Source organism: Nicotiana tabacum, chromosome 12 (assembly GCF_000715075.1).
Source record: "Nicotiana tabacum cultivar K326 chromosome 12, ASM71507v2, whole genome shotgun sequence".
Classification (NCBI taxonomy): Eukaryota; Viridiplantae; Streptophyta; class Magnoliopsida; order Solanales; family Solanaceae; genus Nicotiana; species Nicotiana tabacum.
Window position 1 is genome coordinate 13,255,691 of NC_134091.1, and position 22,105 is coordinate 13,277,795.

Here is a 22,105-nt window from a genome sequence, read left to right on the forward strand (position 1 = left end):
TATCTTGAAAAAATTAGTGAACCAATCAATGTAAATAGATACCTTGCGATGCACTGCAAGAATTGGATTTGCATTCCAAAATATGAAATTAATTTATACTTTTCACATACTAGTATGAATTGCTCACAAATAGTAAAATCTTTTGCAATTTATTTTGAGAAATATATTTGGTGTTTAACATTTCTGCATGGCACTGGTGCTAAATGATTTGGCTCGTTTTGTACTCAATGCGTTGTAGAAGCAGGGAAACAAAATCAGGAAAAATAGTATCACACAAATTCAAAATAAAAATTGAAAATAGAAATAAGAGGAAGAGAAGAATTGAGTAAGTTGTTGAATGAAATTAGGCAAACAAAATATTTAAAGCAGCTCCTCAAATTCTCCAAATATTTTACAACAATGAAGAGAATATTGGTTAATGTATTTAAGTTTGCTAATATGTTTTTTTGTAAATCGGTTATGAAATTATAAAAGGTAGCTCTTAATTGGTGATACATGGATGAAATGTTAGAAGAAGTTAATTTTTTGAAAAATAAAAGCGAACCAATAAATCACAAATGAAAAATACAAGGGAATTGACATTTAAACTTTATGGTTTACAACAAATTAATGTGTAGTTATAATTCATCATATAATAGGATTCCCAATTAACCACATTCATGGTGGAGAATTATTTAACATTTAATAGGAGATTACTTTTTAGTGATGAAGATCAAAGGTTTGCCAACTTTGTCTTTATTTTAATTAAATAGTTTCTTTTTAATTAATTTTCTTATAATGTATATTTACATATCTGTACAAAATCATATTTAAAATAATAATATGTTGAAGAGTATTATAATATAGTATAATAGCATGTGAATTTATAGTTATTGGGCTCTCACTAGTTTTAGTATAAACGGTGTAGCTACTACCCGTTTTCTCTCCTTCGTACACCCAGTAGCTTCCATTTTTTCCGGCTAAACTGAATCATCAAATTCATCAAGCTAAAGGTATTCGTCTTTCTCTCTCTGCTAATTTAGCCCTTTACCATGGTTCAGGAAGTAAGCTCTAGAATTGTTGAGTATTCATTTATTGCCCTTTTGTGTTAAATACCAATTTAGGTCTAATGGATCTTTTTCTGAAGTAGCTAAGAAAACAAATGTTGTTTGTGGATTATGCTCTTTTGAGTTAATTTCATTTGCCTGGGCTCGTTTAGGTCTTTTTTTTTTCCTTTCCGAAAACAACTTGCACTGTATTAATACACTAATTTCTTCTGCTACTGCTCTCTGTTAGTAACATAAGTGTAGCAGATTGTATAATTGCTCATTTTTTTGGGATATGGAATAATTTTTATTCTTTGGTTAAATGCCTCTGATTTAGATTTACTTGGAAACTTTTAATTGTGAGTTATGTTAGCGATTCTCCATATGATTTAATCAATTGAATGTACATTGTACTGGAAGTATGCAAGTGGCAAATTTAAATGATTCGGTTGAAGATTGTACCTCAATTAGCGAAGGACAAGCATAAAATTTATTAAAACCAAATAAAGAAATATTTGAAGAAATTTGTACAAATACGTGTTTGTTTAAATTTTTTTAGAAGCTATTTTTTGAAGAAGGGTGTCCCTTGGCGTAACTGGTAAAGTTGATGACATGTGACCAGGATGTCACGGGTTCGAGCTGTGGAAACAACCTCTTGTAGAACTTACCCTGCGTATAATAGACCTTGTGGTCCGGCCCTTTCCCGAACCCCGCGCATAGCAGGAGCTTAGTGCACCGGGCTGCCCTTTATTTTTTGAAGAAGTTTTAGGGTTGTTTTAAGAAAGTTCCCCGACCTACAAAACACTTACAATCTTCATAAACCTACAACTATTCAAACACATTTTCTTTTTGCTTGATGTCTTTTTAGAAAAAGGGAATTTCGGAAAATTTCTTTCAAAAGTTATCCAAACAACTTTGCAAAATTCTGTAATGAATTCATTAGCTAATTGATGAAGTTAGTAGTTAGGGCATCTCTTTTCGAAGCAACATTTAAAGTGGTTGCTTCTGTTGATGGAGGTGTTCAAATGATTACTGAAATCTAATTCAGCATTCTTAGAACAATGAAACTTTGGTGGTGAAGGAATGAGACTTTTCTTTTGGAAAATAGTAGAGAGCTACAGTTTTAATGTTTATGCAAGTGGATGTGTGCCTTCTACTACTCTATGGATGCTAATGCTACTTGGTGGCTTACTGTTACGTTTGACCCTTTATTTTTGAATCAGGCAGACCAGCCCAAATCCTCAAATAGAGCTTGTACTCTGAACTCTCTGAGGTGTGCCATTCTTGACGATCTCATTTCCAGAAATGAGTGTTGTGGTAAGTTCCATGCTTCCTTTCATGGTGGACTGCGTAATGATGAATTCATTTTTTCCACTGATAGTTGCTTCTTTTCTACATTTTTTTTTCTGGCGATAAGATAATTGATGCCCCTAGTTTTTGGTTTATCTGCTGCATTTCTTGACAGAATATATTAGTTGTATTTACTCTTTGATAAGTTTGACAAATTACATTACTATATTTTCTAGCACAATTTTAGAGGTTGTCATCACTCGCTCAGTCTTGATTGCAAGATGAGGTTGTGCAATGGGAAAAACAAATGCAATAGCTGATTGATGATGGGCACTACTGCTCATTCTTAAACTTATGTGTTTGTGGGTGGAACCCCCCTGACAAGAGTTATAAGGGCAGTTCCTGCTTCTTGAGCTTTACCAAATAAATCACTACTTGAATCGGGGGCATTGCTCATAATTGCTTGAATATTGGTTAGGATATCTAAACTGGTTTCTTTTTACAAAACGTCTAGTAGCATCATATTTTCTATTGCTCGAGTCTGATTATGTTGTTCTTGGTCAAAAACCCGCTGTGATGATTTCTAATTTTTTTTTGGGTTTTCATATTAACATATTTTTAAGGATGTATGTTGTGAACTAAAAAGACATGTTTCTCTCATTTGAATGGACTTCTTCTTTGTCACTATGCAGAAGCAAAGGATACTACCGAACCACCCTTGCAATGCAGAACTGGAGGTGGACAAGATCAGCAACTTACCAGCACAGATTGTTGACAAGATTTTGTCTCATTTGTCACTTAGAGATGCTGCGAGGACAAGTGTCTTATCCAGTAAATGGAGATATAAATGGGTTACTCTTCCAAACCTTGTATTTGACAATCAATCTCTTTTGATCTCTTCCCAAGACCAAACCTTCATAAAAAATAAGATAGTAAACATTGTTGATCATGTTCTCTTACTTCATTCTGGTCCCATACACAAGTTCAAGCTTTCTCACCGGGATCTTCAAGGGGTGTGTGATATTGATAGATGGATTCTCTTTCTATCAAGAGGTTCTGTGAAGGAATTTATTCTTGAAATATGGAAAGGACACCGCTACAAACTCCATTCTTCTATATATCTTTGTCAAAAGTTGATCCACTTGGAGTTGTTTAATTGTCTTCTAAAGCCTCCTCTCTCATTCAGTGGCTTTAGAAGCTTGAAAAGCCTCGATCTTCAGCACATCACCATGGAACAGGATGCATTCGAGCACCTTGTATCGAGCTGCTATTTACTTGAGCGGCTTACACTAATGAATTTTGAGGGTTTCTCTGATCTTAAAATCCATGCACCAAATCTCCTCTTCTTTGACATTGGAGGCGTCTTTGAAGACATCAATTTTATGGACACATTCAATCTTGCCATCGTTTCTATTGGGTTGTATGTTAATCCTGGATTTGACAGAAATCTTACTCTAGGCAGTGCTGGAAATTTGGTAAAGTTCTTTGCTCATTTGCCTCGTATTCAAAGGCTCGAAGTACAGAGCTTTTTCTTGAAGGTATTCTTCATACTTATCTTTCGTGCTATGATTGTCGGTTTCCCGAGAGTTCATGGCAACTTCTCTTCCCAAACATTTGTTTTCTGTAAAACTTCAGCATAAAAAGATGTTTGACAATCAAAAGTATGTAGTTGGATCTTTTACTTTCTGGTGTTTGGTTGTCTAACACACTGCAATTTGATTATGGACTATGGTCAAAGTCATTTAATACTACCACGTGAAAATGACTTGTGTCCTACGGTGCAAGTCATATTTTATTATGAATCTCCCACTGTCACTGCCCATTAGTACTCACTAGTCCTTATTTGAGCCATTGTAATCACCGTTTATGATTTACTATTTCAAAATACACTATCATCACATTTGCCATTACATTCTACTACAGCCATTGGCGTCATTTTAGATTCACTGGAAATTTTGTAAGAATTGGTTTCTTGAAAAGATTTTCACAAATACACTGTTGTGTAATATATCTTGTACCCAGCCTAACAGACCCTAACTGTTTTTATTTTTTAAACCCAATGTAAAAATTTGCTAAAGGATGCCTTTGCCAAATTCTCTCCCTGCATTATTTATTGGATGCTTGAAAATGGAGAAACTAAGTCAACTTTGGAGGAAGTTTTTACATTGCATGTTATGCTCATTACAAATGCTAATCATTGTTATGCCCACAGTATCTGGCTGATGGTAAGGTACCAGGAAGACTACCTACACCTTGTAACGAGCTTAGTTTTCTTTCGATACGCATAAATTTCAACCATTGCGAAGAGTGTCTGGCAGCACTTTGCCTTCTCAGAAGTTCCCCTAACCTACAAGAGCTCGAGCTGTTGGTGAGTTTCAGATATCACTTGAACTTCATTAGGACCAATCTTAAACTGGCATCGCCACGCTTGACTGCATTGATATATTCATATAACACATACCAATTCGCAGCTTTTGTATATTTCTCAGTCTATGTTGAACTGTGCCTTTAAAGTTTTATGCATTCATGTCGTTGTCGTTATGCAGGCACGTACAGACGAACAAATTGCTCTGAGAACAGTGGCCAGTGTTATGGAAGAGAATTATCAGAATTGTATGTTTAATCAACTGCGGCATGTTAAAATTTCTGGTATTTCTGGCGTAAAACAAGAGCTGAACTTCATCAATTTTCTGCTTGCAAATTCACCCATTCTTGAAAGGATGACAGTTAAGCCCGCGTCAGTTGATGGTGCATGGGAGATGTTAAAAGAGTTGCTTCGCTTCAGGAGAGCTTCAGTACAAGCTGAAATTGTGTACCTTGACCCTTAATCGGTAGCATGTCAAAGCTAGAGAGCTTAAGGCCTAGTAAGATATATGCGTTTCAAGTATGGAACTTGACTATATTAGTTTAGCATATATATAATGTAGAAACTGCACTAGGTTGTCTAATGACACAGATGTTAAGATGAAAGCACCAACATGATAGGCCGAGGTATTGGAAACAGAAAGATGTTTCATACTCTGTGGTGCTGAAAACTCATTATCTTGTTTGGTCAGTATGTGTACTTCAATGTCCCCGTGAAGTCTTTAAATTTCTGAACAGTTCTAGTTGTTAAGAGGACGGCAGAGCCCTCTTGTTCTTAGCTGATGCTAAACCCCAATATGAATAGGTTGCTACTTGATACTCACGATACAAACCAATGACTATATGTTACTCTGTTACACGCCAAAACATTATCGTCCCATTACTTTTTATCAAGTCACTAGTTTACAAACCAAATTGCATAGAGTATATCATCTTATTTCAGTATCTTCCTTTCATTCCTCTACTTCAAAGTTTTTATTTTTATATTTTAGGGGGTTAAACAGTTTCAACACCTTTTTCTCCCCTTCTTCCTTTTAGCCTCCAAGAGGATGGGAATTTCACTTACTCCTAACATGACAACTTTCTAGGAGTCCTTTGGTTGACTGCTTTGCTTTAGCAAAATGAATCTTTTACATAATACCTCCACATAAAATATTAATTCCTCCGTGTTAAATTATGTGAACCTATTTGAACGGACACAGAGTTATAAAAAAAAGAAACTTTTAAACTTGTGGTGTAAAATGAGACACATATTTTGTGTGGTTATAAATCACTGCACAAATTATTTTCAAATATGAAAAGGAGTCATTCTTTTTTGCACAGACTAAAAAAGAAATAAGTTCACATAAATTGAAATGGATGGAATAGTATAATGTTTAATTGGTGGTGTAAGAAACATTTTTTTTGGCATAGTTAATGTTACCTTCAATTGTTCGCATAAGAAATAATAATCACAGCAAAGCAACTGCAACATTGGCTCACAATATTAATCTTTGTATTGTATTAGTAATACGGAAAAGGGCCAGAAATGCCCTTAACGTATTGGAAATGGCTCAAAAATGCCCTCCTTCCATCTATGGGTTCAAATTTGCCCTTAATGTTATTTTTAGGCTTAAAAATGCCCCTCTTAACGGAAAGATGACATGACATTGATGGACATTTTAATTAAACATATAGCATTTATTCAGCTTTTACAAAAATATTGCTTTAGAAAATTGCTTTTCAGTTTTTACAAAAATATTGTTTTAGAAAATATTTTTCAGCTTTTTTAAAGCAGTTTTTTGTAAAAACTGGAAAAAAAAATATTTTAAAATTTTTCAGTTTTTAGTAAAAAAAATTCACTTTTTTCGGACTAAATAAATGCTACATGTTTAATTAAAATGTCCATCAATGTCATGTCATTTTTTCGTTAAGAGAGGGCATTTTTAAGCCTAAAAATAACATTTTGAACTCATAGGTGAAAGGAGAGCATTTTTGAGCCATTTATAAAAGGAGGGCATTTTTGGCCCTTTTCCGTTAATAATATATATGCATATCTATGCATTAATATAATATATACCTTTGAGGAAAAAGAAAAAAAAAATCTTGGGTATTGCCGTATTGGGATAATGGATTGGGGATTTAACAGTCCCTTCAACCAAACAGGCCTTTACCGATCGGCTTTACATTATCCACTGCTTCGCTTCAAAATTCGACCCTTCACTCTTAACCCGAGAGAAAGTCGAAAATGGCGATTTCTCTCGCTTCTCTCACCTCATCCTTTGCTTCTCTCTCCTTCTCCTCACAAATTTCTCAAAAACCCTATGCCATATCTTTCGCAAATTCAAAGCCATTCCCTTTATCTCTCACTTCCAAAATTCCTACACTCGTAGTGTCAGCTTCCGTCGCCGAAGCACCGGCGCCGCCGGAATTGGAAACGCGAGAGGAACTTCTGAAGCTTGTGAAAAGTAGACTTCCCGGCGGTTTTGCTGCACAGCCTATTTTCGGAACTGGCAGACGTAAAAGCGCTAGTGCTCGTGTTGTCCTTCAGGAAGGTTCTGGAAAAATCATCATCAATTATCGTGATGCCAAGGTCCGCTTCGTTCTCCTTTCTCAGTTGCATTTACCGATATGCTTTGCTTAATAGAAATTGTATTTCTTAAGTTTATTATAGCGGTATAGAATTGTTTTCTTAAAGTTTCAGTGGAGATTTGTGTGTGTTGAATAAATGTGAGATTTAAAGAACCTAATGTGCCTTGATTGAGAAATTGCTTAGTGTTCGATGAAATGGACCAATTAGAGCAGCGTGCTTCAACTAGTTTGCAATAAATAGGTAGAAGACATACAGACAGGCACTAATGTGGCTAAGTTAACAATTTCTTTACTTTTGGATGAAATGAACCGATTGAAACTGAATGATGACAGAAGATTCATGTAGGCGACATATATAAAATTATCTGTCATTGGAACAATTTATTGCAGATGATAATTTGGAAAAAATTTCGCTTCTCAAGCAATTGCATTAGGTATTATCTTGCTCAGTTTCATAAAATAAGCAGGTAGCCCGTTGGTTTATCATGGTTTGACCATGATTCTCACGTGTCTTATTTAAAGCTGCTGTTTGCTAAATTGGTCACTTAAAATGGATGTAGATAACAGGGTTTAGGAAGACAAGCGGTGCTTCATAATGTTCTATGTGAAGAAATATATAAGGGAGGGACAGCTCTCTTAGGCATCATTTGTTTTTTTTTTTTTTTTAAGATTAAGACGTCTGAATGTGTATTAAGATTAAGACATCTGAATCTGAATACACAACTGAATATTAAGATGTGTATTAAGATCTGAATACTAAATGATTAAGACTGTTTGATTTTTAACACCTGAACGTATAAGATTTATCTTTATTTGAAAATTAATAAACATAAAATTCAAATGAAATACTAACAATCTAATATTCTATCAATAAAATATATAGTTTTTTAAAATATGATAGTTGCTGGTGGTGATGGCTAACGGGTGAATGCCGACTAGAGGCGGTGGTTAGTGGTAGTTTTGGTTGAAGGTGGTGGTTCAGGGTAGTAGCTAGTGGTGATTGGTAACGGTGGCGATTATGATTGAGGATGATGGCGGTGGGTGGTGATAGTTAATAATGGCGGGTAGTGGTGGTAATTGTGATTGAGGAAGATGATAGTTGTGATTGAGGAAGGTGGTGATGGGTGTTGGTAGGTTATAATGATGGGCAGTGCCGTCTGTGGTTGTTGATAGTGATGGGGTAGTTAGTTGTGGTAGTTGAGGTGAATGAGTGTTGATTGTGGTTGAGAATGATGGTGGCGGTAGTGGTGGAGATGATGGGTGGTGATAGTCGATAATGGTGGCGGCTATGATTGATGATGATGGTGGTGTGGTGGCGGCGGCATAGTGGTAGTTGATAATGGTAGGCGATGGCGGCAGTTAATAATGAATATGGATGATAGCATCTTAATGAAATTAAGTCTCCGTTATAGATCTTAATCATACTGACCTATTCAGACCCATTAAGTGGTAGTAAAGTAAAAAAAAAATCACACTTAATGATTAAGATCTGAATAATTAAGATTTAGACTTTAAAAACAAACGTACTTAACGTCTGATATCTGAATGATTAAGATTCAAATATCCATTAAGTGCAAACAAATGAGGCCTTAGAGTGTATATAGATTGTAAAGTGTGATTTGACTTGGAAAAGCAATGATAGCAAAGTTGCAGAGGAATAACTTTGAGTTTCTGAGAAATGCATGTGTAAACTAGTTCTCTGAATCATCGGTGCATATAAGTTATAACAGAAGCCTGAGAACACAACTTATCCGTTTCGAATTACATTTCTAAAAGCATGGCAGAAATTGAATAATTATATTAGATAAGTAGGACGTGCTAACCTAATATAGGGAATTAAGTTGTGTTTAGCACACTTGAAAACCCTTAACTTGGGATCAAAAGGTGTGTGAAATTTGTACCTCTATAGTGTTGCTATGGGAACTCTCGACTTTTTGGGAGTGTAATTGTAACAAGCAATGCTGTAACTTTTTCTTTTTGAAGTACCTCCTTGGTACTTTGTTAATGAAATTATCTTACCTTATGAAAAAGAAAATGTTGCTATGGAAGTGCATCTAGATTATTGAGTTCTCTGTCATATACTTGGTGTCGATGAGGCAACAAGTCATTAACATTCTGATTAACATTGCCTGCTTCTTTTTGTATGTAATGTACTGCTATCTTTTTCTTCATTGCTTTATTGCTTTGATTCTATCAGACTAACACTTGTCATGAATTGCAGGAATATCTTCAAGGAAATCCGTTGTGGATTCAATATGTTAAAACTCCTCTGGCCACTTTAGGATATGAGGCTAGCTATGATATTTTTGTCAAGGTGGAAGGCGGTGGTCTTTCTGGGCAGGCTCAAGCAATCTCCCTTGGCATTGCTCGTGCACTCCTAAAGATCAGTGAGAGTCATAGAAAACCATTGAGGGAAGAGGGCCTGCTAACTAGAGATGCCAGAGTTGTGGAGCGGAAGAAAGTTGGTCTCAAGAAGGCTCGCAAGCGTCCACAATTCTCCAAGCGTTGAGGTTATACTCCAAATAAATTTTCAGTTTGAAAAACTGTGCGCTTTTCCACTGAAGCACACAAGTGCAAGAGCTTTAATGGAATTTACTCACGTTTTCTTTGCTTTCCCTTTCTAGGTTGGGAACTTCTTATTTACCATCGTTGCATTTGGTAGAAAGGTATGGAAATCATCATAGACCATTGCTTTAATAATACGTAATGGATTGATCAGGCATGAAATTCATAGCCATATTATGGATTCCTCAATGCACTTTTTTGTCCCTTTGCGAATAAATGAATGATGTAAACCATGATTTGTGTTTGTAATTCTTTCTACTTTTGGTTTGCAGATTAGGTGGTTTTGTTAATGCAGATTGAGGAAATACCATATCAATGATCTGGTTCGACAGTTGGAGATCGGAAATGTTTCCGATCCATTACTCAAATGCTTCTTGTAAATTTTGTATCAGTCTTGACTCAGAATTACAATTGAATCTGTTGAAGTTGTTATTGAGTTTGTAAGTCTAGATTCACATTGTAAACATTCACCGAGAGAGTTTAATATAATTTGAAGATTTTGTTACCTGTTAATTTTAAAAGCCTGGAATGAAATGGGTCCAGATGGAGCCAAATGATTGGTGAGAAATATCGACTATTAACAGCTATTAGATTGAGATGTGATTGTAAATTAGGGTAATTTTTTGTGTTAGTTACACAAAATATAAACAAGCTAACCTATCTTCAAATTATAAATGAGAAACATGTTAGGGCGGTGAGAAAAAATAATAATTGATTACATCAAATGAATGAATTTAAAAATTTGTTTCTTATAAATACATTTATCACTATCCATGGTCGAATCCTCACTATAATTTGTAATCGTATTAAATTGATTAGTTTGATGTAAACAAGGAGTGCATATAAGTATTATTAACCAACTCAGTTTAACCATATTTTCCTCCACATTATTCACAACTATCTTCATTTCAAAACACGTTTTATTTTCAATCACTAAAAAGTAAATTAATAAATACAAGTAATAAACTGAGGCAAAATTAGTTGTTCAGTATATGGTTTAGCGCCTTTTCTTCTACCTTCTTCTCTTCTACACTATTTACGGTCCACCTTCACTCTAATTAATTTTTAAAAAGAAAATATATGGTTAACCAATGAGCAAGGAGTGCCAGTGAACAAAGAACCTATATAACGGGCAAGAATATCACAACAATCAAAAAACACTCTGCTTTTCTCTTTAATTTCCCAAGAAACAAGAAATTAACAACCTTAATAACATCAAAAAGTACACACACAGAAAAGACAAAGATTGTCTCTAATTGGAGGGGGTATTTGCTTCCCCCTAAAATTCGTCACCAATATTTTGCATTGGTGACTAATTAAAAAGAAGCAAATTCCCCTTCTAAGGAATTAACCTTGCATAATTTACCATTTTTGTGCCACATTTTTTCATTTTTGAGTTTCCTATAAATTATTACAATGTCGGACTCTATGTATGGCAGCAGTGACGAGGAATACTATAATGGAGCGTACGATGATGATGAAAGCGACAATGAATATGATCGTGACCCTGAACCTGAATATGATAGTGACGTGTCCTGTGGCAAAGCTCCTTCTTGCAGGGTATAGTATAAATTTTCCCAAATATCATTTTCTTCTGCCTTTTATCCCTTGTGATTTTTTCCCCCTTAAACTTCTGGTGAGGTAATTCATACACAAACCTTATACCTTACCTTGTGGTGGTAGAGAAGGTATTTCCGGTAGACCCTTGAAATATGTTAATTCTGCTCATATGGCTGATACATGATGGTTTTTTACTTGATTAAGTTGTAGGATAGGTTTGCACAATTCAGTGAGCCTTTTTGTTATGTTTAGAAAATTGTGTGTCACTAGAAAATGGAGAGAACCTCTAGTATTAGAGAACTTATAATTAATTACTCCCTCTGTCTTAATATATGTGACACTTCGCTTCTCGAGATTCAAATTATGTGAACTTTAACTATCATTTTAAAATATATACTTTTCATCATATCGACCTGAGAAGAATTGCAGCGTATAGTACTAATCGTATAGTTTTTGAATATCAAAATTTTAGTTTTATAATATTGAGTTGATCTAAGCTTCAAAAATTAGTAAAGTTGACTCTGGAGAAGCAAAAAAGGTCTCATAAACTGCGAAGGAGGGAGTATTTAAATGAAATGCGTCCAAATGGAGCAGGGTGCATATTACAGATTCAGCTGGTGCCGAATAGTTTGGATTGTTGTTGTTGTGTTTGTTCTTTGCTCTGCTGAGTGATTAAGAACTAGCCTGTTTGAGTTTGATAAGGGTTGGGGTTATCTAGTTTGTTGCTTGAGGATATATTATGAACTTCTGGTAAAATGGCATTGATTTCCTCTTAACTCATTCATAGAAAGCAAAATGGCTCTTCAATTATGTGACCTTAGGTATTTAATGAGCTGATAGTTGTGTGATTTCTTATGTGTTAGTCCCGCCAATATTGCTGTATTTGTAAATAATAATTCTGGGAAATATAAGTTATCGTAATAAAACAGTAATTAATTCGAGCTCACTGAATTCACAGTGTTTCCTTAAGGAATTTAATCCCCTCCTAGTACCCAAAGTTATGGATTATTTCCTCCCATGATAGAACGAATCACACACTGGTGTAGCGGTACTTCAAACCCTAGTGTTTCAGCGAACACAAAGTTCGGTAGCAAATCATACTTACAGTTGCTTTGTTTGAAGTTAAAACAATGCAGAACAAAGGAGTAGAAACTCAGAAAATCGTATGTAAATGCTGAGAGGAAAGAGTGCAATGTATAGCCAAAGTTGAACGTTTTCAGTTTGGTGTCTTTCTTCAACAGCTGCTGCACATATTTATAGCAGTCAGCTTTGAAGATGAACGACCCTCCACCCTCCATGGTGGAGCATGCACTGGCTTGTTTGTGGAGCAAGCACTTGGCCATGGTGAGAAGAATATTAAGCGGCTGCTATTGCAGCTGGTGGTCAATACACGGATTGGAACATATCCGAAGCCGAAGCCGCCGAAGCCGAGTAGAGCGATGACGACGACGGCGCGAGGCTTACTTTCTTCTTAACTCTTTAAGAGCTACAAGAAGAGCAATTATATATATACCCACCAAAAATCTTTTCCTCTTTCAATATGGGACAATGTCTCATTGTCAAGAGGGGCAAACTTAAAATTTTACTCAAAATTTTTATTTTCTCTCCATTTCCCATTCACCTTAAATAACAAAAACCTCAAGTTTATGTCCTTTTAAATTTGAAAATTTAGTCCTGGTTTTTTGGCTTTTGCAGGTAATAAGGAAAGAGTCCCTTTTAGCAGCACAGGTGAGCACATCTTTGTCCTAAAATTTCTTCTTTTTTCAATTTGTTATTAGTGTCTGAGATGTGAAACATTTCTATATATTTGCAGAAAGAAGATTTGCAAAGAGTGGTGGACTTGCTTTCTCTTAAGGAACATCATGCTCGGACATTGCTTATTCATTATCAATGGGATGTTGATAAGGTTTTTGCAGTGTTTGTTGAAAGAGGAAAAGAAAAATTATACGCAGAAGCTGGCGTATCACTTGAAGAGAAAGATGATCAGCATCCTGCCTCCGAGCCCTCAACAGAAATAACATGTGAAATCTGCTTTGAAGATTTCCCTGCTGAGGAAACGACGATAATGGATTGCAATCATAGGTTTTGCAATGATTGTAAGCATCTTTCATCCTTCCCCCTAATCTATCTTTCTGTGTTTGCTTTTTCTGAATCACATGGCCGCTCATTGATCAGTATAAACAATGCTGTTAACTTCCTTTGTAGGTTATTGTCCAGCCATTTTACATTTCTGTTGTCATGTGAGAGCCTTATGATCCTTCTCCTTTTACTGCATCATTAATCAATGGCATCAACCATATGAAGAGGTCCTCTTTGTACCGGCTAGTGTGATAGTGTTGTCTAGGACTGCTAGCGGTTTATGTTGTATTTCACACTTTTGCATAGTATTTGTGTTATTGCCCTTCCATTTATTTGTTGTCTCTCACGATGCTGATATTATTTTTCTGATTTTTGTTGTTGTTATGGATCTTTTGTCTCTGAGCCGAGGTTCTCCCGGAAACAACCTCTCTACCCTTCCGGGGTAGGGGTAAGGTCTGCGTACATTCTACCCTCCCCACACCCCACTAGTGGGATTCTACTGGGTTATTGTTGTTGTATCAACCATATGAAGATGTCATTTCCTTACTTGGTCATAGATTTGTTTGATTGACCTTCTTGTTTTTCTCAGTTTTATGGATTTGTGACTCCTATTTATGAATGGTGTAGCCTAAAGGTTGGGTTTTTTCATTTTCTTGCGTAGGTTGGACGGAGTATTTCATAGTAAAGATAAATGATGGGAAGAGTAGACGTATAACATGCATGGCTCAGAAGTGCAAAGCAATCTGTGATGAAGGAAAGATTAGGGATCTAGTCACTGCAAAGGATCCTAATTTGGCGGAGAAATTTGATCGTTTTATCCTAGAATCATATATTGAGGATAATAAGAGGGTTAAATGGTGCCCTAGTGTTCCTCATTGTGGAAATGCAATCCGCGTTGAGGATGACGAGTACTGTGAAGTTGAATGTGCATGTGGTAAACAATTCTGTTTTAATTGCTTGTGTGAACTGCACTCACCTTGTTCATGTGTGATGTGGGATCTTTGGCTTAAGAAGTGCGACGATGAAGCGCCAACCGTCACTTGGATGTCCGAGAAAACCAAGCATTGTCCAAAATGTCATAAAATTGTCGAAAAGGATGGAGGATGCAACCTTGTACAGTGTATATGTGGACAGCCATTTTGGTAAGACAAATATAGTAGATCAATTGAAGGGGAGCTTGGCGTAACTGGTAAAGTTGCTGCCATGTGACTAGGAGGTCATGTGTTCGAGCTGTGGAATCAGTCTCTTGCAGAAATGCAGGGTAAGACTGCGAACAATAGACCCTTGTGGTTCGGCCCTTCTCCGGGCTCCTGCGCATAGCGGGAGTTTCGTGCACCGGGCTGCCCTTTAAATATAGTAGATCAATTCCTCTTACTTGATGCTTTACGATCATATTAACATTTCTGCAAAATGTTCTTTGTTAGTTGGCTCTGTGGTGAAGCTACTGGACTTGAACACTCATGGTCAAGTATACAAGGCCACACTTGTGGCAGATACAAAGAAAGCCATTTGAAAAGTGCTGATACCGTAGAGGATTATTGGCGCCTTACTCACTATTATCGTCGATATAAGGCTCATATTGATTCATTGAAGATTGAAGCATCTGAATCTAAGCAAAAAATACTTAATAAAGTCCGTATCCTTGAATCAAAGGAATTGCAATTAAAAGATTTCAGTTGGGCAATGACTGGATTTGATAGACTTTCCCTATCAAGGCGAGCTGTCGCATGTTCCTATCCATTTGCATACTACTATTTTGGTGATCTTTTCGCGAATGAAATCACAAAAGAGGAAAGGGAAATAAAGCAAAACCTTTTTGAGGATCAGCAGCAGCAACTTGAAACAAATATTGAAAGACTTTCAATGTTTTTAGAAGAGCCGTTTGCTAATTATCCTGAAGATAAGCTTATGGAAACAAGAATGAAGATCATTACTCTCTCCACAGTAACTGATGATCTCTGCACAAAGTTGTGAGTGTACATTAATACATCTAATTTGTCAAATGCAGTGTAGATATTTGCAGCAGCATCAAGTATATCGTATTTTTAAGTACTGAAGCTGATTTCTCAATTCGACTTTTTTCAGGTATGAGTGCATTGACAACGATTTGCTGGTTCCTCTACAGCAAGCAACTCATACGATAGCTCGTTATAGATCCAAGGGTGTGGAGAAAGCATCAGAACTACTTCCTAATTGACATTCTACGGCGTACTATACGTGCAGATACTATACGTGCAGATATATATACTCTCAATGTATATTTAGCTATAGAGAGCGCTCTGAAAGTCTTATTTTTGTGAGAAATGTTCCGGTTGAAACATCAACTTGCTGTAGTTTCTAAGAAGAGGTCCAGGATTCTGTCCTTTGTTCTTAGTATAATGTACATTAACATGTCACAGGACAAGCAATTGTATTTTTGAATAGCTAGTAGTTAGTGTATCTGGGCATTTTTTTTGTGTGTTTAGAGGGCCAATGATTTGCTATTGCAAGATGCACTTTGTAAAATGGTTGCTGATTACCTATTCTAGGAACTGTTATTTATAAATTTACGTTTTGAATTTCAGTTTTTCAGTTCAAATTTTCGGGACACAAAGCTATCTGTGCACTTGCCCCATATTGCTGCCATTTGCGGGAAAATATTTGGATTAATTATGAGTCATAGCCATAAAAACATAAATCGTTTAATTATTTTCTATGAGATTAAAGATATTAAGAATGATGTAGTTACAGAGACTTTACCTTTAATTTGACACATTTTTTTAGTTTTAGAGTAAGAGGTAATCCTTGAGTTAACAATTTGCTTAAACTTAAGCATCTTCGTCCAAAAAAGTAATTATTGCCAATTGCGGGAAAATTATTTTAGCCTAATTACGGAGTCAGTCTTTCCACCTATGCCAATTCATTTATCGATTCGCATAGCCGTACCATCTTCGAACAAATAAAGGAGGTTGTGGTTAGTTGATATCAGTGTAAAAATAATGAGAACATCTTAAATCCTTTAAACATTGAAAATGGAATTGATTTTCAATAGCAGAATAGTTATAAAGAATTCATATATAATTGATCCATATCCCTCTCTAGTTTTATGTGATTTAAAGTTTGTGAAAGGATACGGAGTCACATTTGTATTTATGCTTTTATTATTGTTTATGCTAGACCTGTTAAATGGGTCGATCCGGACCTGAACCCGTTGACTCTTGGCTTGTAGGTCCTTAATCGGGCCGGTCCGGTTCATTTTCTTATAGGAGACTGTCCGGATTTGACCCATTAATAAAAAAACGTTGACCCGATCCGGACCCGTAATCCCTTAACCCGGGCCCTAGTGGGCTAAATCTAATTTAATTAAAAAAAGTTAAAAACTAATAAATGTTAAAAATTTCAAACTTTATACATATATACGAACTTGAAATTACTACATGTCCTTGAAGCCAATTAGAATAAAAATGAAAGAAAAATCATACTTTATTAACATTATAAAACTTGAGAAACATATGTAATTCAACTATTTTGACAAGACGCCTCATAGTGTCTGGTATTCGACTATTTCGACAAGACGCCTCATAGTGTGTGGTACTATATTCTTTCTTCAATGTTTGGATTTAATTATATATATATATGTGAGCTGGTCCGGGCATGTTGACCCGTGGGTCAGCTACCGGTTCGGGTCCGGTACAGTGGGTCAAAATATTATAGCCCCACCCAGACTCCTTAAATTAATGGGTTGGTCCGGTTAGGATTTCGTGGGTCATGGGCCGATTAAAGGGTCAATTTTAATGGGTTATGTGGGCCGGTTAACCCATTTGACATGTCTAGTTTATGCCAGTGTGTAGGCAACTAGGCATATTACTTGAATTCGTTTTAGCAATGCTATTCTTGTATCGAGCATTGTGAAAAACTCAAGGAAACAGCACTTCATATGCGCTCTCTTAACACTTCAGATTAAGTTTCAAATATTTTGTTCATTTTTGGTGCAACAAAATGTATTTTTGAGATTTAACTTTTTTACGGTCAATTTCTTTTCTTACAAAAGTTTCTAGACAAGGCAAGAGAATGTACTGCTGGAACTGGGCTGAAGATCTTAAATTAAGCCCAGATAAGTATCGAAATATTTAACTTGATTTGGAGGGGTGCGCCAGGCCCAAGCAACAGTGCAACACATGGGCGACGCATGAAAGCCCAGATAGCAAGCTACCTTAGTGAACTTTCCCCCTTAAAAAATTAAGTTAATATCGTGTGAACCGATGATCCACATATCAGATATTAAACTGATAAGAACAGATACTACACTTGATCTTAGCCAAAAGGCCGAGAAAGGTATGCTTCAAAACGTAAACGGGCTTCGCCTTTTATAGCTCCTCTCAACTGTCGACTTATTTGCTCCTTTCGGTGCGGGACAATACTTCCTACAAGAGAGAGAGCAAAGGCAGAGTAGCTTGAAACACTTTAATTAACTGTACAAAGTGTAGCATATATTTATGCCCCACACTAGTTTTTAAGAACTAACAACAGTTCAAAAAGTGAGAATTAAATTAGTTAATAACTTATCCCTATCGAGTATTTAGGGTCAATCAATAACCAATAAGGGCATGTCATGTGTTGCATGTTATAACCCTGTATTGCTGTAATAAACAATTAAACTTTCTGAAAAAATAAAATAGAAAGTTAGTAATACTTGTTTAACGAAATAGATTCTGAAAAACAGAAAACAGTATAGGAACAAATTGAGCCCACTGAATACACAGTGTGTCCTTAAGGAAATTATTCCCCTCGAGTACCTGAGGTGCTGGAATATATCCTCCCATGATAGAACGATTTAACTCACCAGTATATTGATACCAAAAACTCTGATGAACTGCGAACGACTCAATGGTCGTAAAACACACTGGAAAATATTGTGCAGAAGAAGAAGAAGAAGAAGCTCAGAAGATTTCGTAAGGAAAGATTCCGGGATTCAAACTCTATTTATAGAGTTGCTGGCGTTTCTGAAAAGGTTTGCAACCTTTCAGAATGGCTGTTGAAAAGGGGTGTTTGAAATATTGCGGGAAAAATATATTTAAAATAATCCGGGAAAGAAAACGGGCCTGACCGAACCGGGTCGCGGGTCATGGGTTATTCCGGATTGAAATTTTTTCGTTAATTATTTAATTAATTAATTAAATAATTAAAAGGAATTTTGTCCAAAAAGATTAATCAATCAATCTTTGACCGAAGCCGAAGCCGAGCGAGCGACGACGACGACGGCACGAGGCTTGCCTTTTTCTTAACTCTTTAAGAGCAAGAAGAAGAGCAATTATATATATACCCATCAAAAGCCTTTTCTTCCTCCGATATGGGACAATGTCCCTTTCCCAAGGGAAATTCAAATATTTCATTTTCCCTCCATTTCTCATTCAACCTCTTTAAGCTACACAAACTTAAAATTCCAACAATCCCCCACATGAATGGGGAATGGCTATAAAATAAAGGAATACACGGATGCGTGTGTGTTTTACATGCAAGAATTAATTGCATCTGGATAAGTAGGTTTCCCTTTGAACTTTCCGTAGTGAACTTATATCGGATATACTCGGTCAATCGGTAAATCTGATATCTTTAAACCGTCGAGCTTTGTTGTATACCTAGACAACATAAGTCACACAATCAATCCTTAACCATCTATGGTTCTCACGGTTGTGTTCGTTTCAGCCATGAACACCGCCTGGTTTCATGAGTGCTTAGAGAATGGGCCTTTACTTTCATTCCCCTTGAAGCGGCTTACACTTCACACTCACATAGGTGATTTCTAAACATGTAATCCTATAGACACACTATCTGGTCATATCCTGCCAGACTTAGCAAATCATTAAAAAATATTTAAGCTTTGTTGACTCATCAAAAAGCCTTAATGCTTTACCTCGATTTCTGAACATTGTCTTCATCACGAGAATGGGTTGAGTTATTTGACAATGTTGAACCGTCATTCATAACTTTGTTTGATCTCTTTGAACCTAGCTCGTGGGATCTCCAGTCTGCTAGGAAGAGTTACCGTCATGATGACTTGTCCTAGACCTTAACCCCATTCCCTTTGATGATCTTTCAACTGCCTCTCTAGATAGATCTTTTGTAAGTGGATCCGACACGTTATCTCTTGACTTTATGTAGTCAATTGTGATAATACCACTAGAGAGTAGTTGTCTAACGGTATTGTGTCTCTGTCGTATATGACGAGATTTTTCGTTATACATAACGCTCCCTACCCTGCCTATTACCGCTTGACTATCACAATGTATACAAATAGGTGCCAAAGGTTTGGGCCAAAATGAAATATCTTCCAAGAAATTTCGGAGCCATTCAGCTTCTTCATCGGCCTTATCTAAAGCTATGAATTTAGATTCCGTTGTAGAACGGGCGATGCACTTTTGTTTGGATGATTTCCAAGACACTACTCCATCCCTAATTGTGAAAACATATCCACTCGTGAATTTAACTTCAGATGATTCAGTGATCCAATTTGTATCACTATATCCCTCGATCACGGAGGAATATTTGTTATAATGCAAAGCGTAATTTTGGATATGTTTAAGATACCCTAAAACTCGTTTCATTGCCATCCAATGTATGTGATTGGGATTACTTGTATACCGACTCAGTTTACTAATAGCACATGCTATATCTGGTCGTGTACAATTCATGATATACATCAAACTTCCCAATACTCTTGCATAATCCAATTGTGAGTCACTTTCACCTTCATTCTTTTGAAGTGCATAACTCACGTCAATTGGAGTCTTGGCAATTTTGAAATCCAAATACTTGAACTTGTCAAGTACCTTTTCAATGTAGTGAGACTGTGATAATGCTAGACCTTGTGGAGTCTTATGAATTCTGATTCCTAAGATCACATCAGCAACTCCTAAGTCTTTCATATCGAATTTGCTAGCCAACATACGCTTAGTAGTATTTATATCTGCCATGTTTTTGCTCATTATCAACATGTCATCAACATATAAACAAACAATGACTTCATGACTTGGAGTGTTTTTAATGTAAACACATTTGTCGCACTCGTTGATTTTAAACCTACTTGCCAACATTGTTTGGTCAAATTTGGCATGCCATTGTTTGGGTGCTTGTTTAAGTCCATAAAGTTGTTCCACCAGCAGAGAAATCGGAGAAATTTTCCGGAGCTAACTTCAAAGGATGGCAGCAAAGGGTGTTCTTCTGGCTTACCACACTTGGTATGCAGAAATTCACTAGTGAAGAACCTCCAGTTCCTGCTGCGGATATGCCGGACAACGAGAAATTCATGATTGTTGAGGCGTGGAAGCATGCAGATTTTCTTTGCAAAGGCTATATCTTAAGCGCTTTAGAGGATGACTTGTACAATGTGTACAGTGCGATGAATACTTCGAAAGAATTATGGGACGCATATGAGAAGAAGTACAAGACTGAAGATGCATGCTTGAAGAAGTTCGTGGTTGCCAAGTTTCTAGACTATAAAATGATAGACAGTAAAACTGTTGGAACCCAAGTTCAGGAGCTTCAACTTATTTTTCATGACCTTATTGATGAAGGTATGGTCGTGAATGAAGCATTTCAAGTGGCTGCAATGATTGAAAAATTACCTCCTTCGTGGAGAGATTTCAAGAACTATCTTAAGCACAAGTGCAAAGAAATGAAGTTGGAAGATCTTGTAATTCGTCTCAAGATTGAGGAAGACAATAAAACAACCGAGAAGAGACTGCTCCAAAAAGTAAGAAGAGAAAGAGGTCTTCTGGACAGACTAAGGAGCAGAACAAAAAGAAATTCAAGGGCAGCTGCTACAATTGTGGAAAAATCGGTCACAAAGCCCCTGATTGTCGTCTCCCAAAAAAGTATAAGAAGAAGGGACAGGCCAACATAGTGGAGAAGAATGATGACATTGATGATCTGTGTGCAATGCTTTCGGAATGCAACCTAGTTGGAATTCCGAAGGAGTGGTGGATTGACTCTGGAGCCACTCGACATGTTTGTGCTGTCAAGGAAGCATTTGCGACTTATTCTACTGCTGGTCCCGAAGAAGAGTTTTCCATGGGAAATACTGCAACAGCCAAGATTGAAGGTTATGGGAAGATATTCCTGAAGATGACTTCCGCCAAGGTGTTAACGCTCAACAACGTTCTTCATGTTCCTACTATTAGGAAGAATTTAGTTTCTACTTCTTTGCTTGTTAAGAATGGATTCAAATGTGTATTTGTTTCTGATAAAATTGTTGTAAGCAAGAATGAAATGTATGTTGGAAAGGGCTACCTCACAGAGGGCCTCTTCAAAATAATTGTAATGGTTGTTGACAGTATGAATAAAATTGCAGCTTCTTCTTATTTATTGGAGTCAAATGATTTATGGCATATTCGTTTAGGATATGTCAATTACAAAACCTTGCGGAAGTTAATTAATTTAGAAGTGTTGCCTAAATTCGAGTGTAATAAATCAAAATGTCAAATATGTGTTGAGTCTAAGTTTGTAAAACATCCTTATAAGTCTATTGAAAGGAATCCAAATCTTTTAGACTTAATTCATACTGACATTTGTGATATGAAGTCGACACTATCTCGAGGTGGAAAAAAAATATTTTATTACTTTTATTGACGACTGCACTCGATATTGTTATGTTTATTTGCTTAATAGTAAGG

General features: G+C 36.3%; 3 protein-coding genes and 1 non-coding gene across 6 annotated transcripts; 3 read left to right on the forward strand and 1 right to left on the reverse strand.

The window, feature by feature from the left end:
- Positions 1–858: 858 nt before the first annotated feature.
- Positions 859–5,558, forward strand: LOC107810207 (F-box/FBD/LRR-repeat protein At1g13570). 2 transcript variants are annotated; one of them, XM_016634961.2, is made up of 5 exons: positions 859–992; positions 2,249–2,342; positions 3,008–3,853; positions 4,528–4,683; positions 4,862–5,558. In XM_016634961.2, the coding sequence occupies exons 2-5, from the start codon at positions 2,331–2,333 to the stop codon at positions 5,141–5,143; spliced, it is 1,296 nt and encodes a 431-aa protein (XP_016490447.1). In that variant the 5' UTR covers positions 859–992; positions 2,249–2,330; the 3' UTR covers positions 5,144–5,558. The 2 variants fall into 2 exon arrangements, with proteins under 2 accessions (XP_016490447.1, XP_016490448.1); XM_016634962.2 differs by having other exon boundaries at positions 884–992; positions 2,253–2,342.
- A 1,261-nt stretch (positions 5,559–6,819) lies between these two features.
- Positions 6,820–10,320, forward strand: LOC107810208 (small ribosomal subunit protein uS9c). 2 transcript variants are annotated; one of them, XM_016634964.2, is made up of 4 exons: positions 6,820–7,251; positions 9,472–9,760; positions 9,875–9,916; positions 10,088–10,320. In XM_016634964.2, the coding sequence occupies exons 1-2, from the start codon at positions 6,907–6,909 to the stop codon at positions 9,757–9,759; spliced, it is 633 nt and encodes a 210-aa protein (XP_016490450.1). In that variant the 5' UTR covers positions 6,820–6,906; the 3' UTR covers position 9,760; positions 9,875–9,916; positions 10,088–10,320. The 2 variants fall into 2 exon arrangements, with proteins under 2 accessions (XP_016490450.1, XP_016490451.1); XM_016634965.2 differs by having other exon boundaries at positions 10,093–10,320.
- A 647-nt stretch (positions 10,321–10,967) lies between these two features.
- LOC107810203 (putative E3 ubiquitin-protein ligase ARI2) lies at positions 10,968–16,017 on the forward strand. The gene is made up of 6 exons (XM_016634957.2): positions 10,968–11,375; positions 13,071–13,103; positions 13,189–13,471; positions 14,116–14,596; positions 14,879–15,424; positions 15,540–16,017. The coding sequence occupies exons 1-6, from the start codon at positions 11,232–11,234 to the stop codon at positions 15,649–15,651; spliced, it is 1,599 nt and encodes a 532-aa protein (XP_016490443.1). The 5' UTR covers positions 10,968–11,231; the 3' UTR covers positions 15,652–16,017.
- A 1,559-nt stretch (positions 16,018–17,576) lies between these two features.
- Positions 17,577–17,772, reverse strand: LOC142167612 (U2 spliceosomal RNA). The gene has a single exon (XR_012697707.1). It is a non-coding gene; the product is annotated as a U2 spliceosomal RNA (small nuclear RNA).
- Between the last annotated feature and the right edge of the window lie 4,333 nt (positions 17,773–22,105).

Bases quoted from the DNA above. Each gene is read 5' to 3' on its own strand.
- LOC107810207 (XM_016634961.2), top strand. The intron at 3,854-4,527 runs GTATTCTTCATA...TTATGCCCACAG, and splicing joins TACAGAGCTTTTTCTTGAAG to TATCTGGCTGATGGTAAGGT. The intron at 4,684-4,861 runs GTGAGTTTCAGA...GTCGTTATGCAG, and splicing joins TACAAGAGCTCGAGCTGTTG to GCACGTACAGACGAACAAAT.
- LOC107810208 (XM_016634964.2), top strand. From the start codon at position 6,907: ATGGCGATTTCTCTCGCTTCTCTCACCTCATCCTTTGCTTCTCTCTCC. The intron at 7,252-9,471 runs GTCCGCTTCGTT...CATGAATTGCAG, and splicing joins TCAATTATCGTGATGCCAAG to GAATATCTTCAAGGAAATCC.
- LOC107810203 (XM_016634957.2), top strand. From the start codon at position 11,232: ATGTCGGACTCTATGTATGGCAGCAGTGACGAGGAATACTATAATGGA. The intron at 13,104-13,188 runs GTGAGCACATCT...ATATATTTGCAG, and splicing joins AGTCCCTTTTAGCAGCACAG to AAAGAAGATTTGCAAAGAGT. The intron at 15,425-15,539 runs GTGAGTGTACAT...GACTTTTTTCAG, and splicing joins GATGATCTCTGCACAAAGTT to GTATGAGTGCATTGACAACG.